The sequence below is a fragment of the Squalius cephalus genome (genome assembly GCF_949319135.1).
Source record: "Squalius cephalus genome assembly, chromosome: 5".
In the NCBI taxonomy this organism is placed as follows: domain Eukaryota; kingdom Metazoa; phylum Chordata; class Actinopteri; order Cypriniformes; family Leuciscidae; genus Squalius; species Squalius cephalus.
In genome coordinates, this window is record NC_137126.1 from 40,876,002 (window position 1) to 40,899,303 (window position 23,302).

A 23,302-nucleotide genomic window follows, 5' to 3' on the forward strand; every position below is an offset into this window, starting at 1 on the left:
ACCGTTCTGTTAATTTGAAGTACACATTGCAGTTATGTTGTCTGCCGCTTTAAATGCTCAAGCTATTTAAAGGGTAGGGCAGGATAGATTCTAATTGGCTGTCAATGTTTTTATTGTTCATCATCTGGGAAGAAAAAAAAATTCTGAAAGTGATATCAATCATTCCACTGTGAGGTTATCATTATAGTTGTGGTAAAGAACTTCCAGATTTTCATAGAATTAGAATCATTATTTAAACTGTCTTTGGTGTGAATGGGCCTTAATCCTGCCTTTATTGACAGTATTTTGAAACAAATCACAAACCACACTCAATACAAAACACCCCCTCAAAGCAACAGATAATTTGACCCATACTGAGTGGATTTTGTCGACACCATAGGACAGGGAAAGCACCACAGGGTTGTTTTTTTGTGGCTCAGGTGCATGCAAGCATCTCAAATCAAATGTGCATGCAGTTTGGCACAGCTGACGACACGTAACCTATAGCGTGGGATTGGTTTGCCAATCCATCCATTAGTTTGCAGCAGGGTGAACAGAATCCAGCTGCGATGCCTTCTCTGCTCACTGTGCATAATGCTGGCATACACCATGACACCAAATACATCCACATCTGTCTGACTGTCTTCCTCTCTGTGCCTCATCTCTCTTATCTCCCCTTTATCGTTTTATCCCAGGTTCCTTTTCTTTCTGTATTTCTTTCTCTCTCCATGGGTTTTATGAAGTGTTTAATCAGGTCATTTTCATGCTTGACTATAATCAGATGATCCAATTTTCTGCAAGCAATCCAGTCAGAATGAATAAATCAGAGCTAATTAAAGTTAAATGCCGTTCCCATTCATAGATTTACAGAGCACACAGTCTGCCATGAAATAATTATGTTTCAATTGTGCTGTGAAAAGGGATCATGCACCCTTTATACTGGTCTTTCAGAGTCCCCCTAGCTCACTCTCTCTTTTTCACAAGATATTTCCAGGGATTTCAGTAACACTGCCACAGTCTTTGTACAGAGGAACTTCTGCTTTTGCTCAGTTAATCAGAGTGCAGTGCAAAAAAGAAGCTTTTACACTAAGCATTCTACAGACTATAATGTTTCAAAATGTAAAAGCGGTAACACTTTATTTTGATGGTCCCTTTTGAACATTCTGTTGACTTCAAGTAACTACATGTCAACTAACTCTCGTTAGAGTATTAGTAGACTGCCTGCTTAATATCTGCTAACTCTTTATTGTAATGGTCCTCCAACAAACATTCTACTGACTATAAGTAACTTATAAGCAACTACATGTCAACATATTCTAACCCTAACCCAACCAGTCTACTTATACTCCACTAACACTCTAGTGAGAGTTAGTTGACATGTAGGTGCAACGTTACTTATAGTCAACAGAATGTGTTAAAGGGACCGTCAAAATAAAGCAAAATAATCAAGGGGTTAGAAAAGGAAGGTTCACCATAAAATCATCTAGAAATATCCAAATTCAATACAACAGCTAGTGTACATACACATATAAATATAATATTTATAAATGCATATCAGCCATCACTAATCTGAATAAATGTTTTACACAAAATATTATAGAATTTGAATATAAGCCAATTATTGCGTATTGATCTCAACACTGAAGAAAGTGATGGCTTATTGACCAGAATCTAGATGTCGGTGCATTCCTAGAGCAAACACCTGTTTCAACAATCACATATGTCTATTTTACTGGCAACAGTGCTAGAAAAGAACACAGAAAGGAAAGATGGAGGGGTAGAGAGTAATTTAAGACAATATCTTCCCAAGGCCACTAATTAGCCCATTTAATGCAGTCCTCACTCATAACAGCTTAGTGCAACCTCAAACAAAGACTCTGAAAGCTTGCAGCACACATACTCTCTCCCAGGCCATTAAAACCTCAGACCGGCGCTCCTAATGGAATATCTGAGCTGTATTAACATACCACTTAATCATTAATGGCCACCAATAATTGAAGGATAAAAACGCCAGCTCGAGTTCTTGACATATTTCTCCCCTGCCGAATGTGACGCACTTCATAAATGAGCCCAAGTCTACAAACAGAACATGTTCTTAGAAGGAAAATTGTCCTTTTAAGTGTGTAGGTGGTGGAGCTTGTCCTTTTTTGCAGCTTTGGGATGGCTTTTGAAGGTTTTTTGGGAACGGCAGCGGTTAGGATTTGTAGGGCAGAGCCTCGTACAAGATTAGCGCAAAGGGAGAACTTCTACCCAATCGCTTGGAAAGGTCTAAACAGATGCACTCATGGATAACCTTGTCTTGCTGCCTTTTCCTTCAAAGCAGAGAAGAAATAAGTTGCCCGTCAGTGACGTTGCCTTGGAAACCAGTCTCGGAGGCACGTTCATACAGTGAAAGCGGACAGTGGTAGTCAGGCTCCTCAGCTAGCAGTCCGTGGCACTTTAGGCACAATGGGCACTGCGCTTTCTCTTAATGATGATTCTAATGGGTCATAATGGCAGCCAGCAGGCAGGACAAGACATACAAGCTTGGCTTCTTTCTCATTAAAAAAGTGCCCTGTGAATGTCTCTGGATGCCTGCTGTATGTAATGAAGAAGCTTCTTCCCAGTCTAGAATGTGGCCGTAATCATTTCGCAGAAAATATGACACAATGTCATTCGAAACGAGCCAGTGTGATGTCATGCTTCTGGCAGTGGCTGTGCGTGTCACCTGTGAAATTCTTGTCAATTTTTGGTTGTGGTAAATTGTTAATATGTCAACCTCACTGTAGACACATCAGAATATGGATAGGGCAAGTTGCCACATTAAAGATGTATGGCTTTCAATTTTCTCAATACATTCCATATTGTGACTGTTGGCCCTGAAATTCTTCCTTAGGATTCTTTTAATGAGGAGACGGTGCCAAATAAACTTGTAACTCTTTTAACTTTTGTTTTTGACAACTGACAGGCCTCAGGGCAGAAATATTTCCCTGAGACAAACAAGACCTCATTATCTAACACCAAGGTCAGTGTTGTGAGTGTGCCCGCTAACAACAAAACCATACAACACACCAACTTCAGTGTAAGTGGAGTAGATTTTTACAGTTTACCCATGCAAACTTTGCCAGGATGATGCTATGGGCTTGGATTATTGGATTATGCTAGGTGTTCTGAGTAGTTTTAGTGTATTGGCATATCTAGGGAGCTGCTAGGTGGTTACTAGCCATTTACTTACTAGCCATTTCACCCATTTTATCCTCCACCGGGCAAAAAATGGCATTCGGATAGCTAAGAATAGTAAGAAAAGTAATTTTATATCATGAAAAGTACATTTATATCTAACAAGTGTTTGATCATTCATGTCCATAGCACAAATGGTACAGAAAAATGAATAAATAACATAAGTAAATGAGTATATATATATAAATAAATAAATGTTATAAATTAATAATAATAACAATAATAACTATATATTTTGTAAAAAAAAAAAAAAATCATATACACTATAATAGCACAGTGCAGCAACACAAATATAAAACAAAACAAAATATAATATAATATAATATAATATAATAATATAATATAATAATAAATATAATAAACTATAATATAATAATAATAAATAGGGTTAGGAGTTTGTTCAAATATAACAATTTAAATGATTTAACAAGCACTCAAATTCTTGCCATGCCATTTTATGCCATACAGTTCTCTCAAGCCTCGAACAGAACAGCGTTTTCAATCTGTAAAATAAAACAGGCAACAACACAGACCCTTAAGACTGAGTGAAATCACAGTAGAGCGATTAGACACACAGACAAGAGCGCCCTCAGGAACACCCACAGATTTGTAGAGGTCAGAGGTCGCATTCTGAGGAGAGAGTGACACTCCCTTGGGATGTGTTGGCATCCCTGTTCACCAGATGACACTTCAGCAGACTATTGATCTATCCTCTCCCCCTGCTGCTTCTCTCATGGTACGATCCCTCAAGGGACTCTGGGCTCAACACGTGCCTACTGCGGTAGGAACCACCACGGTGTTAGTAGGGGTGTGTGTTCTCATGACGGATGGGTTCTAGCAGAAGCAGGGTGACCCCAGCATCGCCCCACAGCTGTTCCACTAAGATATCCTTGACCTTTGAACTCATTTCAGGCTCAAACAGCCGTCTTAGAACATCTGGAGAGCTGCCGTACTCTCCCCATTACACACACACACCGACATGATGAAAGTGCAGACAGATGGCTTTAGCTACCAGAGGAAATTCTTTTCAGTTTCTGAAAAAGAGTCTTACAATCACTTTTCTAATCTACATATAGTAAGCACTTGAGTAGCTAATAGCAAGTAAATACTTAAAGTAAGAAATAAAGTAAAAAATGTATTTGATAATTTATTCTATAATCTATATTGTCAAGTGCTTGTAAGTATATGAGGTAGCAAATAGGATCCAATTTGAATTTGAATGTACACTCTAAAAAACGTCACAGTATAAATAAAATAATCAAAACGTCACGATAAAATATGGCACAATGTACTGTGTTCCGTATTGTTTTTTTCCACAGGTGTGTTCCCCATATTTTGAATGACCCATTGTATTGCATTGTGTTTTAGGATCGAAGGAAATGTCCATAAACTTGATGAGACATGTTTTTCTAAAGATTATTTTTTTGCAGTGTAGGGAAGAAGAATGAAAATAAATCAAAATTTAAACAAATATTTAACTAAAAAAGTAAAATTTGTATCTCGGCTAGACAAAGCCTTGTTTGAAAGTTCTGAACAATCTTTTTCAAGGTTTATAGGTCTTATGAAGAGAGGACAATAGAACACCAGATAAATAAACAGACCGGAAGATAGAATGATAGAACAACAGATAGAATGATAGATAGAACGATAGATAGATAGATAGATAGATAGATAGATAGATAGATAGATAGATAGATAGATAGATAGATAGATAGAATGACAGAAGAAAGATAGATAGACAGACAAAGTGACAGACACTGAAAATAAACTCTCTTCTGCAGCTTGAGGGATTGTGGTTAATTTTAGCACAATAAGAATTCATGGTTGCATACTTTTAAAATACAAAGCATCAAGACATTATCAGGACACACTAATCCTAATGTTGCATACTATGATTTGGGATGCAGCCTGTGTCTATTTCCAGACTATTAAGCCCCCCACCCCCCTACCCCCACCCTTTACAACAATATTCTCAACCGTCTCCTGTTGCACATGCAAATGGGAGATTATGGATTTACGTCTTAGTCTGTCTCTGTTTTATATGTAATAAAAACAGCTCATATGCAAACAGGGTCTTAAGATAAGGCAGCAGGGGATGCAAATTCTCCCAAATGACCAGAGGCCAATGATGCTTATTGCAAATACTCACACACCGCACTGCCTTCTGCTGCGAGAACTCAAGCCTAACGCTACACATTCTGAGCTCATTTCCCTTGCAAACCCTGTGGTATATCTCTCCATCATCACTGTGTGCCAAACAACAAACATTAATACTCACGCACAAAGACAGATATAAAACCACAAGTAACAAACTAAAAGCTGCCTCCAGCTGATGAAGTCAACAAACAGAATAAGACAAGAATTTATCTTGCGAGCAGGTGCTGCATGGAGAGCTGTCATCTTTTCACAGATTAGCTGCATCCAGACAGGAAATTCTCTCCTCTTTACCAGTCAAATCCACTGGGATCTGCATTTCATTGTGCCAACAAAGAACAGAGAATGCCAAAACATCTAAATCACAACTGGGTGGGTTCCTCTAGCTGATGAAAGAGATTTTGGCTTCAGAGATGTTGATTATAAACCGGAATATTGTCTCACGGCTGTCAAAATGTGATCAATTAATTTTAAATTAAGGCATTCAAATAAATTAAGGCATTTTATTATTTATTTTTAGTATTCAATGGGTTTTAATACAAAAAAAAATGTCTACAGTATATATTAAAATAGTTTGATGCCTGATTTCAAATGGTATTTCTGTTTAATGGTGTGTGTGTATATATATATATATATTTATATATATATAGATTGATAGATAGATAGATAAATAGATATATATAGATAGATAACAGAAATGCAAAGACAGTCTGTGTGTTTCAAGACATTTTAAGGGCCAATGACAGCTGGTGCAAAGACATTGGTCCTCTAATTCCATCTCTGTTCGGGACAGGGTAAGGCGGCACCAGAGCGTTCCGGGTGTTAAGCTGCAACATGTTGGCTGGTGAAGCCACACAGAAAATCTGTGAGCACCTACTGTTCATTTCAGAGATCTGGAAGCTTTCCGTGCCCTCCATGAACCACTGCTTCCCCATGCTGGGAACAGACTCACACTGTGCCCATATGGCTCAGACGGCATATGCCATCCTGTTCCATGCCATGCGTGATTACTGACGGACAGAACGAAGACTGAGGGGGAAAATGCGTAAGAAACAAAATGATTTACTTCTTTTTACTGGGCCTGAGTTGCATAGTTATCAGAAAGGACATTTTGTTAATAGAAACTTTACTATGAAAATTCTGTCATGATTTATTCTCATGTTGTTCTAAACCTGTATGAACACAAAATCAGAAACTCCGAAGACAGTTCTGGTCACTATTTTCAATGCAGTTGTAATGAATAGGGACTTTTAAGCTTCATAAAGGACATAATGGCACCATAAAAGTAGTCCACATGAGTCGTGCTTTTCTGAAACCATTCAACAGCTTTGCGTGAAAAACAACTTTAAAACGGTTATTTATTGAAAATCTTGTCAACCACCCTTAGCTCTCCGTAACACAGTGATGGGAGAACTAGTGATTTGTGACTAAATAATTTTGAGTTAAATTAATGATTCAAACTGACTACGTTTACACATGCACAAATAATGCGATTATTTCTAATATTCAGAGTAAGGTCTTAATCGCAGTAAGATGTTTACATGACACGAGCAGAGGTCTTCACTCCGGTTTACATGCAATTTTCATTATTCTGATTATTCACAATTAAGTAAGGTTATACCAACACTCGGATAGGAATACAGTATGCATGTTACCGGCCATTGTTTTAATCTACTCACATCAAATTCAAAATGCATTTTAATGGACATACTGGATATTTTTGGCGCCGTAATGAACATCGCATGATGAATGTGCTTACATGCCTGTTTATTGCGATTTAAATCGGCATATGCCACATAGTTTAATGTGATTATGGTTACTACGATTATGAGCTTAATCGCATTAGTTTAATCGAAGTATTGTGTTTACATGAGGTAAAGTTTAATCGCAATATTGCCAAAATCCCATTATAATCGCATTATGAGGGTGCATGTAAACACACTCACTGTTAAGGAAGATTATCAATGAACAACAACCTGAACTGCTTTTGCATCCCTTTTTAAAGTGTCAGTCCTTGTTCATTATAGCAGAAAGAGAGCATGTAACACTGTCTTCATATTTTCTCCTTTCTGCTCTGCGGAAGAAAGTCATACTGGTTTAGAACATGAAGGGGAGCAAGAAACACCACAATTTTCATTACTGGATGAAAAAAATCCTACTCTTAACAGTATGCAGCACTTCTGAAACATTCATTTTTACGACGGCGATAAAAATACAAGCTCTTCACTAATCTATCTGTGCCTCTGATGTGGGCTGGGCATTTCCAAATGTCCCAGATTGTTTGTGTGGTACCACGTTGTGCCCAAACGGCTCATCATTTCATTAATTAGCTTGAGCTGCACGGTTGGCAAACGCGGCAGGCACGGCGGCAGCTGTCTGGATTGATTAGAGAAGAGGACCCAGTGCTGCAATTATCTAGATGACTGCAGACAATGGCTGTCTGCTCTAATAAAGATTCGTCTTACGGCTCAGAAGGGTGTTGGAATCAGCGGAGACTCAGTCGTATGCAGGCCAATACAACAGACAAATCTCGATTCCTCGGCCTTTGACATTTGGAGTAAAAGCCAAAATATTGGAACCACCCATAAATGGACAAATATCAAGTCTTTCAGCTGAAGAAGTCAGACCATGACTTTGGTTCTTATTAGATTAACCTCACTACAGGGTTTGGATAAGTGATTTATTAGATAGTGATTTTGGCCGTTTTGAGGTTATTGGGATTGACAGATTAACTGAAGAGGTCATTTTGATAAATAACAAATAAGAGATTCATTGTGCAGTGTGGACAACTTCACTGATTATAGCAGAACTTTGTGAGATCGCAAACTGAGATGAGTGACGTCTTAGTAGTGATTATAAAGAACTTTGCGTTCTTTCTAAACTATATATAATCCATTCAGAATTTGAATAAAATCAAACAGCTAATAATGTGTTGCTAATGTTACACAAACAATGTTTCCGTTCGCCATCTCAGAGTCAGACAGCTGCCTTCTAAAAAATCAGCATCCTTAGAAATAATGATATGAAAAGCCTGCCCCGCACGTTGACAGGATTGGTTACAAGTTTGTGACGGTATGAGAGAGTGGTGGTTTGCAGTTTTAAGGAGAAAATACTCAGCAATGGTATTGACTGATGATATTGTACATGGTCTGTCTGAAAGCATATTAAAAACACCACACATACATATAAACAACATTCAAAACTTGATTTTCATCACAGGGGATATCATTCAAGTTGTGAGAAGAGCACAAGAACTGATGACTCTGACTAGAAGAACAGCCGTCATTATAGAACATTCTGGAATGGCAAACCATTCTCTCTCGGGTTCTCCGGCTCTGGTTTCCTTCCATCCGACTCTCAGCCTCGCTTCACGGGGCAGCGCCAGGCTCAGCATGGGCAATAATTCCACCTCAGCATGTCAGCTTTATTTAGCCGCATAATGCCCTTACAAACCTAACAATACCTCTTTGTTACCCTGCAGGAGAGCATCCTCTATTAGCACTGCCAGCTGCTTTTCTCCTGATTTACAGGCTGCAGAGAAAAGCAGGAGGTGAAACAGGAGGAGAAAAGCGAATGAAAAGGAAAAAAAAACAGGCCAAACAACATGGTTGAAAGCCATTTGGGGTAGCGAGCATTTTGCCATGGGAGAGCACAAATAAAGGTGTTCTCTAACAATGCTATCAGGCATGAACCTGCTTCAGACCTGTATGACATTGGGTGCATATCATATCATCTTTCAGCAAGTAACTGATTACTTTTCAGTGGAAGGGGAAACGGATGAATGGGAATCATTCAACGGCCCAAGTAGCATAACATGGGTCTGAAAGAGCTCTTGTGCTTTCTTGCCCCTCTCTTTTTATGTACCTGGAACTGGCTTTCCTACCACGGTGAACTCTCAGGAACAATCCCAGTTTGACAGGCCTTTTTCTACCCGTCACACCTGACTACTTGTTTTGACATTGTGGCCATAGTGGCAAGGTGGTGTAAAGGCATATTGTCAATATTTTCATTCGGATAATGTTCCCTCAAGTGCTTTTGCACTTAACCGCTTCCAGTCAAAAAAATGAGCATTAGACGGAAACCGCTTTGCTTGGTTAGCATGCACGCCCGCACACAAACCTCACAAGAAGGGGCATATGTGGACGACCAAATGCATGTTTTTCAAATGGCTTATGATCTTTTTTTGTTCCCTAATGACTCGCCTTGTGACTTTATTATAAAATAATTCAGCCATACCAAGGCGAAGAGTATCTCGACATCTTCACGGCAAATTAAACTGGATAATCGGCTTTAGACAGAGCTGATTGTATCTTTCATAGTGTGACTTTATGGAAAAAACGTATTAAAGAAAGAACATGACACGAACACGGGTCAAGTGACAGTCAGACCCTGATAAAAGAGGCTATTTCAAAGATCTCATTGTATGGACTGTTTACCTCCATTCCTGGACGTTTTCAGCATAAAAACATTGCTCCTTTTCACTGAAATCTTTCACAGATGCTTGAGGAGGCATTACGTCTCATTAAAGACCATACAGGGCACATATTATTCTGCCATTTCTATGAACGCCTTTAGAAATTGTAACACCCGAACAACACACTGGATGAAACTGAGATTGCATCACAGGTGAAAAGATATATTTCCGTAAGAACCGCAGAAGGCACTGGAAAAACTCTTCTCATTTTACTGAAGGGGGAAATAACCCCAAACAAAACATTCATTGTCACTCCACAATCTTATCTTTCAATCTATATCCTTAAAGGCTTATTTTTCAGGTAGTCTGAGGGCTAGCATCTGACAAAAAGCTTCTGAATTTAACGAACCAAAGAAGCCCGAAACACCATTATCTGGGAGGAAGGAGGTCTAGAATCCTGTTCAGAAACGCATCACTTCTGTATAACAGTTTTAAGAGGCGACATCTGAGTGTTTACAATCGCCAAGCGTGTCCTTTCATGCAGTCACAGGCTAAATTACAGCTCTGAGACCCTCTTGTGGGTCAACTCAAATGGGACTCAGGTGGGTTTGACACTGGGATAAAGACATGGGATAAGGTTGCAGGGAAATATCAGGTTAGCAAACACACACTACGTTTAGGCTTTAAATCATGCAAGAACAGGACTAAACACAATGGGGAGCGGTATTCGGTGGCTGTCAGTTTTTTAAAGCTAAACAGAAGCAGTGCAAGCAGATTTATGGAGACATTGTTGTTGATCAAACATTTTGCAGACATTTGCAAGTGTATATATGAAAAAAAAAAAAGAAATACAGCACTACCAATATAGTCTGATTCACATAGAAATCATTATTTTGATAAATAAATCAGCCCCAAAGACTTAAGTTATCAGTCTGAATCTGAAATCCAGCAGTTAATACATTTTTACTGGATGTTTGTGACAACATATACAGTACATTCAGAAAAGTTCCACACACATCAGTATGACATGCTGGACTTATTGTACTTCAACCTTGTTCGTTTACGTCACATTAAATAATGTGTATACTCTGACCAGGCTTTCTGAAGTTTAAACCGTATGAGGCCAGGCTATAACCCATCTGTATAGACATTAAGCAGTACAGTGGGGAGGGAAGTAACAAAGGCAGTCTGAAGGGGCAAGGAAGGTTTTGGAGGTGTGCCAGTAAAACTAATGGAGACAGGCCCTCTGTCTTGACCTCGAGCACCGCTCAGGGGGACCCGCTCAAACATGCATGTCTCCTTTAATTTCCTGTTACACACACACATACACAAAGAAATAACATACTGCCTTATTATGGTCATAGTGGCTATAAGAACAAAAGAACAGGCATGGAATGCGCCACTTCAGAGTGGCTTGTAATGGAATATTCAGAGTGGCTTGTAATGGAATATTTTATTTATATATATATATATATATATATATATATATATATATATATATATATATATATACGTAAAAAATTTTATCGCGAGATTAACGTTCTTTTTGGCCTAGCAAACTTTGTTTTTTTTCACATGCTGTTGCAACAACTAATAACATTATAAAAACTACAACACCACACTGAATATAGCTAGACTGGAAACAAAACAACATGGCACGCCATACACACTCGGCGCCGAAACTCCCGCTTCAATGCTGCTCACGCGACACTCCTGCTTGACGCTCACCGGTCCGTGACACGCTGCTCCTGCTCCCGATGTGAATGAACTCATTGATTAACATGTACGCCGAAAAAAATATGCACTGTTCACTGTTCTTACTTTTTAGTTTTAAGATTGACACTGAAAAATCGTAACTCAATAGAATTGGGAAGCTTTTGTTGTCTATCAAGTAAAATAAAAATATATAATATAATGTTCACAGTCCAAATAAAAAAAAAAGTATTCAAACTGAAAATATGGACTTATATGGTTCTTCGTCTCAAGGCTTCATTTAGAATAGATAAAAATTTGTGATTAATTGCGAGTTAACTATGACAGCACTAATATATATATATATATAGGACCTTGAGTGCAGTTTCTTTCTAATAACAAAACAAAACAAAACAGAACATTTACAAGGTTTACACTTAAAAGCAAATGCATGCATCTAGAATCCATCTTCTTGGAAGCATTGGGTACACAACACCCATAATAAACGGTCGTCAACTAAAAGAGGCGAACATGAGTATAAGGGCTTGCTTAATGTTTAAGTTTAATGCATGAGGTGTAGCTTTTCAAAGATTTCTGTTCATGACTATACTCACAGCAACCTGTCAAGTAGAGGTCTATCTACGTTTCCTACAAAAGTGTTTGAGTGCAAATAGGCCAGCTAAAAGCCTCCTAGAAGAGGAGCATTTTAAAGCTGGTTTGAAAGGGAGACCCAGGTGGTTCATTCTTGCTGAAGAACCTTTGGGCCATTCTAATGTTCTCACTGCTCATGGTTTAAATTCAGGCGGTTAGTAAAGGAAAATCCATAGCCTCGGGTAAATAATAAAGCACCACAGCTGCCCATGTAGATGTTCACCAAAACTGTCTTCTGTGACATGCTTTCAATTTACTTGCAATCATAACAGAAGACCTCCAAAACACACCCTTATCAAACCTACAGGGGTTCACACCTGAGCTGAATGTATTTTTCTCTGATATATCTCTGATTTATAAAAAAAAAAAATTAGGGTGCCCAATCCAACATGGAACATGCATGTGTGAATTGAACAGAGTTCATGAAACCATCAGGGTTGTGAACCATTCACAATTAATTTGAGATTTAAATTTAAGATTCCAATTAAATTCATGAATTGAGGTAAAAAAAAAAAAAAAAAAATCAAGATACACAATTTCAATTCAAATTTGAATGTAATAGGCTGAAATTCAGTATTTTTTTAACTAATTTGGTTATTTAATATAGCCTATACATATAGGTGGATGAATTGCTTGTTGGATGTATTTAAATTCTTCTTCCTTCCGATTCAAATTCCAATTGAATTTCCTCTGGCCAATTTAATTCAAACCCTGGTTAACATGCTTCATATATTAAAGGTCATGTCTACAACTATAAGAAAACAATATGCAAGTCATATGTGTGTTTCTCAGAATTTAAACTTTAAGATGACATCACAAAATTGACATGAACTCCACTAGCTGTAGCGCACAAAAAGCAGGACTTGTTTGATACCTGCTCATCTTTTCCACATCTATTGCCATCGTGGCTCTTCATGCCCCCTCACACCTAGGAGAGGCAGCAAGGTCTACCTCTAAATGGCTCTTCATAGTCGAGATCCACTCCTGGGACCCTCTTATCCGGTCTCTCCCCAGCAAGGCAACACATCAGCGGGGTTCAGCGTCCCACTCTTTCGCTGCTCTCCAGTGCGGTGCTAAAATAACAGCCACTCTGGGTCTGAATGGGGCCACTGGAGAGGAAGGCTGTTAAGAGGCCTATCCTGTGCTCGGCGCAAGGGGAAAAGATGCCTGTTTGATTAATAGAAGACCACACAGACTGGGATTTCTAAAAAAATTTCTTTCCTTCCCTTTTCAGCGATGAGAGCCTCACACAGAGTGGTATTTGCGCCTTAGCGTAGCTCAAAACGATTAACGACTGTCTGAACAAAATACGAGATCTCTGCGCAACGTCTCTCGCTGTAGAGCGTCCCTCTGCGGTTTTCTACCATGTGCTGATTTCAGGGCTAATTAGCTTAACCTCACAAACCGTCTCTGAGCTGCAAGACTTCAGTGTGATGAATGTAGATGGAATAATGCGTCTGCGGAGTAACTTAAACGCACAGAAGCATGTGTTTGTACTTTCCATGGCGACGTGACGTATCTTAAACACGGAATACGCATAGCATTGATAAAGAGCAAATAAAGCAATAAAAACGTGAATACTACTTTGTAGCATGACATACCACAACCACGTTAAAGCGCGCCTAAGTCCTTTGAACTCCAAGAAGCATGGAAGAGCTTTCATATTGTTCCTGGTCATGGAATTCTGTTCATTTAACCTCCTTCCTGTGCTCAGCCACAGAATTCCGGTCTTTATAAGATCCTTCTGAACCGGTTCCCGAAATGTCGAATCCATTACAAGCGTGTTTGCAATATCCATCCAGTCTAGCAGTTCGTCTTTGCCAGTGACTGAACATTATCCAAGATTCATGTTTGGCCACAAGCAACAACCATCTGGCTTTGTGAGCGAGGATAACAACGTCCTCTGCAAATAGCATTGACTTCAAACACAGGACACAATGAAACAAAATGTTAAAAATCTCATCCTGGCATCTCCTTCAAACGGGCGGTAAAGAGCCAAGCGTTCATATTTGATATTCACTGCCTATTCTAGCCATCCTGATAAAAAGCATTCTCGTTCTCGCTAAAAAAATGCAGCTAGACTGATGGTTATCCCAGCCCTAGCGGGAGTGATCACACTGGGGATAGTTAAACGAGCTCCAGCAATCAACTCTTGAAAGAAACTGGTCATTAGCTGGCCCACGAGTGCTAAAATTACCCTGCACAAATGCAGGCAGACTCCTGAGAGGGCCTGACCTCAACTTTACAAGCTGCTTTCCTCGCTGTAGGGCTGCTAGATCATCTCAAGAGCGCTGCTCCATCCCCGTCTGGTCCCAGGGCGGCCATGGCACAGGGTAAGGATGGTTTTAACAGGCTTAGACTGGTAGCCCAGGGAAAGCTTACTGAAAGGTGTAAGACACTTACTGTAAACCTGCAAGCATCAAATGTACCATTTAATGACTTGGGTAAAAAGACAATTTGTAAATCTTGAGAAAATATGTTCACTTAAGATCTGTGTTAAGATTTATGTGCATTATTTTCATGAACATATTTTCCCTCAAAAGCCTCATTACCATAATACAGCTGGATGTTTAACCAGTTATTCTCAATGGGGTTTCTCATTCTTGCAATGAAATGATTTAATGATCTAAATAAGTATAAATTAAAGGAAGTACAACAAATACTATGATGGGCATAATACCCAAATAACCAAATATATATATGGCCCAGGATGTTTTTTTAACAGGCACACTAGTGAAACCTCTGGACACTGTTCACTTTCCGCAAAATCAAGTTAGTAATATTTGTATTTGAAAGGTTAAGTTATGTCTCAGAAATTATTGGTTTAGAAACTGTCCAACGATTCTCTGCAAATGAAAGCTACAGCAATATCAATACCCCATGCAGCTTAAATGCACAGCAACCGATAGCATTTCAGCAAATGGCCAGACGTCAACAAAATCAATACACCATGTGCGATCATTCGAATAAATTGGAATGAAATGAAAAGGGAAACGAACATGTCGAAATGTAATATTTTCTGAAACGCGTTAAGAAAAGCAACTCATAGTTACAGCCACCGTAGTATAGCATGGCTCAGTGCCTCTCCATAAATAGAACATGACAACAGAATCATAATTTAAAACATCATAAATATTGAAAGGAAATTAAAATAATTTATGGAATAGGTTGGTCGACAGGGTATGTTTTTCTGTTTGCACAGAGCAAAACGACGGGCGGAGAGGAAGAGGAAGATAGCTTTAGTAATTGCTTTTTCTACCCCTGAAGCAGCTTCCTGCCTTTTATCAAAAAGGCAATCTCTGTCAGTAATGGCTCAATTAATAATTAAACACATGTTTTATCTTCTCCACGCTCCTGCTATTTATTTTCATCTTCCTGACAGGCAGAACTACACAAACAGGGTTAGCGCTATCAATAAAGAGGAACATTCATAACACTCGCTTTCCAGAAATGAAAGGAAAACACGCACACATACAAGCAAGCTACCAAAACAAATGGTCATATGTTCTGAGATGTTGGGGAGAAATAATGAAAGTTGGAAATAATAAAGAGATATGAATGCCATTCTTCCATTTCAGCTGAAGTTGCAGTTCTGTTTCAGAGACAAGTGGGACCAAACGACATTTATGAAGCACTCTGACTCTGAGAGAAATTTTCCTTGTCAAACAATTAAATTTAATATACTGTATATACAAAAAGCTTCATAGAGTGGGTGTTCCTTCAAAGTAATTTACATGCTTTACTAATTGGTCAGACAGTTGGATCTCTTCCTGTCTAACTAGCCAGAATAAGTTGCAATATGGACCAGACTTTGAATTAATGGCAATATATGTGTAAACCAAGAGCCAAAAAGGCGGAGAACAGAAAACAAGCATTAACAATCACCCAAACAAAGGACAACAGCATTCTATGTTTATTAATATCAAATGACAAGCTTGGCTAAATGACTAGCCACACCACAAAAAGAGCTCGGACAAAACAGCAGTGGAACATTTACACACGATAACAGCTGGACAGGCTTTATCAAACACATACAAATCCAATTCCACCTGTACATGCAACATTAACCTCCGCAATGACCGGTGGGTTTAATATTAGCTGCTAATCTTGGAATATCCCAAGTCCGTACGCTGGTCCATCCCTGACCGTGACTCCTCGATCTCTGCACTTTCACGATCCAACAGCTGCAAAGCTGATTAGCTGGTCAAGAGGTCAACTTCTATTCATTATTTAATGGGCAAGAGGCCACAAACAGTGCAGAGCTAAGGTTAGCAATACATCAGCATTAACCTCAGTAGAGGAGAAGAGCCGCATACAAACACACTCTCATTCTCCACCATTTCCCCCAAAATCCTTTGACCTCTGCTGGCCTCCACACATTTTCCCCTCCCTCTGTTTTTTCACCCATGCAGGAGAGGAGAGAAGAGAGTGCATTTTATATTCTGAAGGACTGAGGGGAGGGCGTGTGCGAAGGGGTGCTCATTCGCCGAGGCGGAGCAGGGAGCAGACTTTTATTGACATGCAGCAAATAGCGGGTAGGAACAAAGGCCACTCAACGGCTATTGAATCGTGGGCCTGCAGACAGAGTGCTTGATTAGCGATTCGACACGGAGACCCTGAGCCGTGTAGCATATAATGAGTGCTTAGAGAACGACCCTGCGGCTCCCTGGGGACGGTGGAGGGGAGGCAGGGCGGGGGGAGTAGCACCCATCCTCTGCGGAATTGATTCAGCCAAATGCTATCAAGAAAAACAGAGTATAACGTGTGACGACCAGACATGGCTCTTAATCCGGAATTACATACGTTACGATAACGGTATGGACTGTAAATATTATTCATAATAAATTAGTTGGGTCAATTTGTTTTCATGTGTTGGCGAGCAGACAGATTTTTGCAACGGTGGATTAACAGAGAAAACTGGCGCGTTATCAATTTGATATTGTGAGGATGTAGCAATGGCTGTTACCCCCCTTCTTTTGTTGCTTTCTCACTCTCTTTCTTTCTTTGTTCTATAGTCCTAATCCACTATGTGTGGGCCGGTAAGTTTAATGGAAACAATTTATTAAGTCCGGCTTAAAATGCCATCTGCTGTTAAGCCTTCCAAAGCCGCTAAGCTCTCAGTTTGGCCCGAAGCTGGCGGTGCTTCTCGCGTACAGTAATACGCTGTTTAAAATGAGCACAACGGGTCAAAATTAATCAGGATTAGCAAACCAGAAATCCACTTCACAAATGGCTTTTCACCACAATCTTCCTTCGCTATCCCAGCATGCCCCGGGTTTGCCTGACAGACCTCACACACAAAATGGGTGCGTCACCGCTTCACTGATGGGTAAAATGAAGAGAAAGAGAGCAACCCCCCTCCCAACTATGCTTAAAGCCTCTAACCTCATTGTGCTGCAGGCAGAAGCTGCACACGGTTCTAGGTCCAACAATCACCATATATAGCTCTGCATTAGCTGTACTCTAGCTCCACACATAGAGTAAATAATAAATGTAAAACAGAGCTATATTTCATATGTGATAGAATGATTGACAGAGAGAACGATAGATAGAACGATAGATCGTAAAAGCAGTAGATAGAATGACAGAACAAACTGTAGCTAGACCAAACTCATGAGCGATAGCCGGAAAGAAAGAACGCCACATTGATAGAATGAATGATGGAACTAATGATAGAAAGAATGATCAATCGTTAGACAGAATGAACGTTAAAACAGTTCTACGAACAGTAGCTATAACAATAGAACCGATGAACTAATATAAGTATATAAGTTATGAGCATGAATTCACTATGCATTCATTCAGGGCAAGAAAACCCTGGCACTGCTAGATGGAGAGCAAGCCTCTTATAAAGTTACGAAAAGCACAGCGATTGTGGTAATTATGTAAGAACAGATTACAGTAAAACTAAACAGCTGTTAAGCTGATACGAAACTTGTATGTCACCGCAGTACTTGACTGAGGGCACAAAATCAATCAAATCAAGCACCAGCGTGCACGAAAGCTGTTTACAGAAACAAAGACATGCATATTTGTGCAAGCAGCACCACATTCATGCTGAGGTATTTCCCTGTAATGCAATTCTCCAACGCAAGACGTGAGCCAAGCGAGTGATCAGTCTGCCAGAAGTTCTCCAGGGCAGACCAATTTGGGGATCAGAGCTGAGCGAGCTTTAGATTGGTCTCGGCGGACGTACTGTAATGGGACACATATGCTCCTATACCCCCAAAATCTAGAATAACAGTCTGAAGGAATGGTGCATTCCATGGAACAAAGTCTGGACAAACCCACATTCAAAAACGACAACAGGAGAACAAGGGTAATAATACTATACATTCCTTGCCAAGTGCTTTGGATGCTATTGCCAGATGCTATTGGATGCTAAGGCCATGTGACATACATGAAATTCAAAAATAAACTCAACAACAACCACAATTTCAATTAATTTCACTTAGGAAATAGAACTTTTACTTGCAGTCAAGAATTAAGAAGAATTAAGGTATCTGTAATACAGCCCCAGAAATTCTGGAACAGAGAGACAAAGTTTTCCAGGTGATACCTAAAAAAGACCAAACTGGAACTACTGTGATACCACTGGATATGAAAGGTTACGAAGACTGAACAATAAACAGCAATGCAATTTGATGCATATGAAGTCCGAACTCAAAGTATTATACAACTTCTAGAACATTAAAAGTTAAGAAATCCACACTGGAAATATAATGAAACTTAATGGATATCAAAGATTACGATGTCAGAAATTGAACTATCATCAAAGGTTATGCATCCCTGAAAGATCTGTAATCTCTACAGTCTGGGCATCAAATTGCTAGTATGATAATATTTATTTCCTGCAGTCCTAAATCACTTAATCCACATATTCCCACTCTTGGTTTTGCATTCTTTTAAAATCCATGCCATCCCAATCTGCTTTCTCTGCATCATCCCTGTGATCCCTGGGAAGAGTGTGTGCTTGACACACATTAGCAGGATATTAAGGAAGATGCAGTTTGTCTCGCCATCAACCATAACAGATTAGGGAGCCTGTTATATCAACAACAACAAGAACAAGCTCTTCTGTTGACATCTGAAGTGCTCAAGCCATGTGCTCTGATCTTCTTTTAAACATGTCAGTTGTTGCACAAGTCTTTTCCTATGGTTATGTCTGGAAGTCATCCAGAGACATGCATAAAAATGACTTTAATATGGAACCCGACAGTAGTCACAAGTTCTACTCTTCCTCTGAGCTCGACTTGTCTCCTCTCACTTCCTCTTTTCTGCGTTTTCAGAGAGTGGGGGGCAAAAGCTCTCCAAAAGACTCATGCAGGGCATCAGAAGTGTGGCATTAAACTCGACATCTCCTCCGCACTGTGCAACAAACAGAATTCGTTTCACAACTTAGTTCCCCTACAAAACCTGGATGTGGACCAACTAAAAAAAACTTCAAGGGGCGACTTCCTACTGCTCTCAGCTAAACCTTAACTACTGCTGGAAACAGTTAAAAGTAGCTCAAAAACGCATTAGAAGCAAAACTCTATCAGCAGCCACTTGAAAATGAATGAAAACAAGGAAACAAATAAGCACCATTTCACAGTCTCGTAGGATTTAAACAGGCTTTTAGCAGGATTACAAGACATCTGAGATTTGCTGTCTGTCATAGAGGTCTAAAGATGCAAACACACTCAACCCAAGCTTCTGATGAGTCTGACAGCCCAGGACTTACTGCTACCACATTTAGCACCATGTACATCTACAGTACATGTGTGCACCCTAACATTTGAGCATTTGAGGGGAACCTGAAAAGATGGTTATCTCTTTGGCTCACAAGGACAAAAAAGCTTCCACCTCTAACATTAATTTAAAAAATGAGAAAAACAGAACAGCACTAGTCCGGCAAGAGTAACGTTACTCTTGTGAATGATGCATGGCTCTGAAAGTGAGCTTAGAGTTGCCTGTGGGAACATATTGCATAGATGTCAGGTTTGGGGAGAAAAATATTAACTTCAACACCAATAACCTAGACTATCTGAACTGTGGCCTAGAACAGACCTTCCTAGAATGGAAAAATAAGTGAAACAAGGATTTGGTTGCGTGAGTTTTACTACAGTGCAGTTTGCACAATGAAAGTTTCATTGACAACCCTGAGGTATTCTTTGTTTCAAAACCAGTTTATGAATGGGGTAAAAGGTCAAATCAGGCTTAATCATGTCTTGAACATCCAATGCAAGGAAAATGACATTAGAAACATTTATATAGCACCCACAACATGCTCTTACCTTTAGGTGCAGAAGGCGAGAAAAGCTTCTCTGATCCTACATCAGATGCCTGAAAAACAGAAGTAAAACACAATTAGACCATTTTTAAACAAGTGCTCTCCTCCCCTTTTTTGGGGGTGTAAAGGCAACAACATGGCAACAACTGTTGTGCCACGCTAAAGATGGCTACCAACAACAGAGCAAAAGACGAGGGGAAAGAAAAACAGGAGGGGAATGACATAAAAATCCTGTAAAATCCAGTAAACACTGTCCAAATGTTTAGGTGGAGCCATCTTGCACTATTTTCCACATCCCTGCTCTTAATGATTTAACAAAAGATCACTGATGGATGGTGACATCACAAATCCTACCCGCAGACTACAATAGGAAAACAGTAATTTCCCTACAAAGTGACTTAAGTGCTATGTAGACTAAACATGAGTGTGCTTTTCCTTCCCCTCCATGTAGCAGAACGTGTAGTTTCTGGCAAGCAGCAAGAAAAAGAAAACATGCCATGCTCCTACCAAAACACACAGTCATTGACAGACAGGACATGGGGCTCTTAACGAAGAAGGAACTCTTAAATTCTTCACACACTATACACAGGGGTGGTAAAGAATGCCAGCACACACATTCCAACTTTTTCTTAGAATAGAGCACTAGTGACAGCTTTTGTACCTTTTCTTCTGAGATACATATATTACAGTAGAGTCAAATGCAAAACAATGTAAAAGAGACCATAAAAGAGATAGGAGTTCAAGGAATGTGCAAAAATACATATTTTGAAAAACAACTAGCTAGTGGGTTGTGTGTTGGACATGTTTCTGAGGCTCTATTCACACAGGAGGTCATGGGTCACTGCGCTGTTGTTTTGTAGGAGCGTTCCTACTCTGTTATAACTATATCCGCTGGTGAATCATGATCTGCACTCCTATGGCAGTTGCCACACCATTTCACTTCCTATTTGCATTAAGTTGAGCGAGAAGAAAACAGCATTGATGTAGAAATGCTTAATTTGAAAATGTCACTATGGCTCATTTTTATAAACAATATACTGTGGACACATAGGCCTAGTATTTTCAAATTCTGCAGCATGTTTTGATGAAAATGGACCACAGTTTGTCTATTTGAACCTTGTGTAAGCCAAGTTTCTAGCTCCATTAATAACGTGTTTTTATTATGTGTACTCAGTCTAATATGCAAAACCTCCTGTGAGACCAGACCCACGGCGTGGCATAATTTCTGAGACCTCCGCTGACGTGAATCCTGGACTACATTAATAAAGAGCTCTATTTCAGCCCCATAATTCACTACGTCAGGGGACTAATTTTTCAGCAAGCGGGATTTTTCACTACACAAGCTCTCTGTGTCTGAGAGCTGGAACACTTTAGCTCACACCCCCGTAGGATTACATGAAAGAAAAGAGGTTCAGATGGAACTGGGCCCGTAGCATATGTATTAGCCTCGGGTTTGGGCAAAGACTGCCGTTAACGTTCGTTCGGCTCATGTCTTTAATGTTGAAAAGAAACTTTCAATACAATGATCCGTCTATGAAAGGTATTTTTTTGAGAGCTTGAAGCAAGAAAGGAACTGCCAGAGCGTAACAAAAATAATAATGGCGGCTGCATTTCACTGTTTGTATTTTTTGCCAGTGAGCTGTTCTACCGAGCAGCCTTTAAACCGTGTCCCTACAGGCCAGAGGTCAGAGATCACCCATAACAAATTCTTTGCACTCTTACGACGCAGGGGGCCCGAGCGGTGATTAAAGGACAGAGCGATCAAAATGAGCAGGAAAAGAGAAAGGACAGAGAGCGGGAGAGAGAAAAAAAAAAAAAAGCAAAGTCCCTGCCCACTGAAGGAAGCAGAGGGGCTATAACCATTTCAAAATGGAGGAAATTGAAGCCACATTGCTGGGAGCCAAACAGCGCTGGCGGGGCCGCAGGAGGCCTGACCCGAGAGGACGTGCGTTACTGGATCTGGAGGTAGAGAGGCCAGACCTGGGACTCTGAGATACCAAAACAGCCCTCAGTTGACTTCTCCCATTGCACTCATTAACTACAGGCAATGATGCACCTCCTCTGGACCACGACCCGACTCTCACAGGAGCCACAGAGGAAAACAGCCAGAGGAGGAGGTAGGGAGGGAGTTAGACAAATAAAAGGGTCATGGTCATGTGTTGAGACATGCTGCCTACAGCTGTAAAGTGCCACTGGAAGAAGGAACAGGAAAGGGAAGACAGGGAGGTGAGGTCGGTTTAATTCCAGCAAAAGGGTGCTAAGCCGTAAAAATAAAACAATCACAACAGTCAGAGTTCAGGCTACACCAAACACAAATATTTTATACAGCTTCATCTAATGCTCCACAACAAGCCAATGAAAGCAGTCTACATAAAAAAAAACACCTTTGGGAAGATATATTCTGTGGTGTGACATGCTATACTCCCATCTAGAACTATAGACAGCATTTAAACATCAATTCTTTTGAAAAACGCATGCAGTTTTTATGACCTCAGTAATTGAGAATATATGGAATATTTTTACATCTTCCACACCACTCTAAAAATGCTTTATGGACAAACCCAATCATTGGATTTAAAAATTGTATTAAAAAAATTAAACCAATGTTTGGGTTTGTCAATATTTCACCCAACCATGGGTTGAAACAACCCAGCAACCCAAACTAGTAATCAAAATCAATATGCAGGTGCAAAAGGTGAAATATGCACAAAAAAAATGTCACATTTCATCAATAATCAGATGTTACTGTAAAAAAAAACATTACCATGGGATCAACATGGAATTCCTATCAAATAGAATTCGATGGGATTGGGGTTCGTACGATTTTTTAAATGTTTTTTAAAGAATACTCTTATACTTGGTGGCATTTATTTGACCAATAATACAGTAATTTTGTGAAATATTACAATTTGAAATTCTGT

General features: G+C 39.7%; 1 protein-coding gene across 20 annotated transcripts in view; it reads right to left on the bottom strand.

Annotated features, from left to right (window-relative positions):
- fbrsl1 (fibrosin-like 1) overlaps positions 1–23,302 on the bottom strand; it is a 315,258-nt gene that overhangs the window by 17,651 nt on the left and 274,305 nt on the right. For all 20 annotated transcript variants that reach the window (XM_079871214.1, XM_079871211.1, XM_079871218.1 and 17 more), the window contains one exon: positions 20,386–20,434. In XM_079871214.1, coding sequence (XP_079727340.1) covers positions 20,386–20,434 — 49 coding nt within the window. The remainder of the gene's footprint in view (positions 1–20,385; positions 20,435–23,302) is intronic.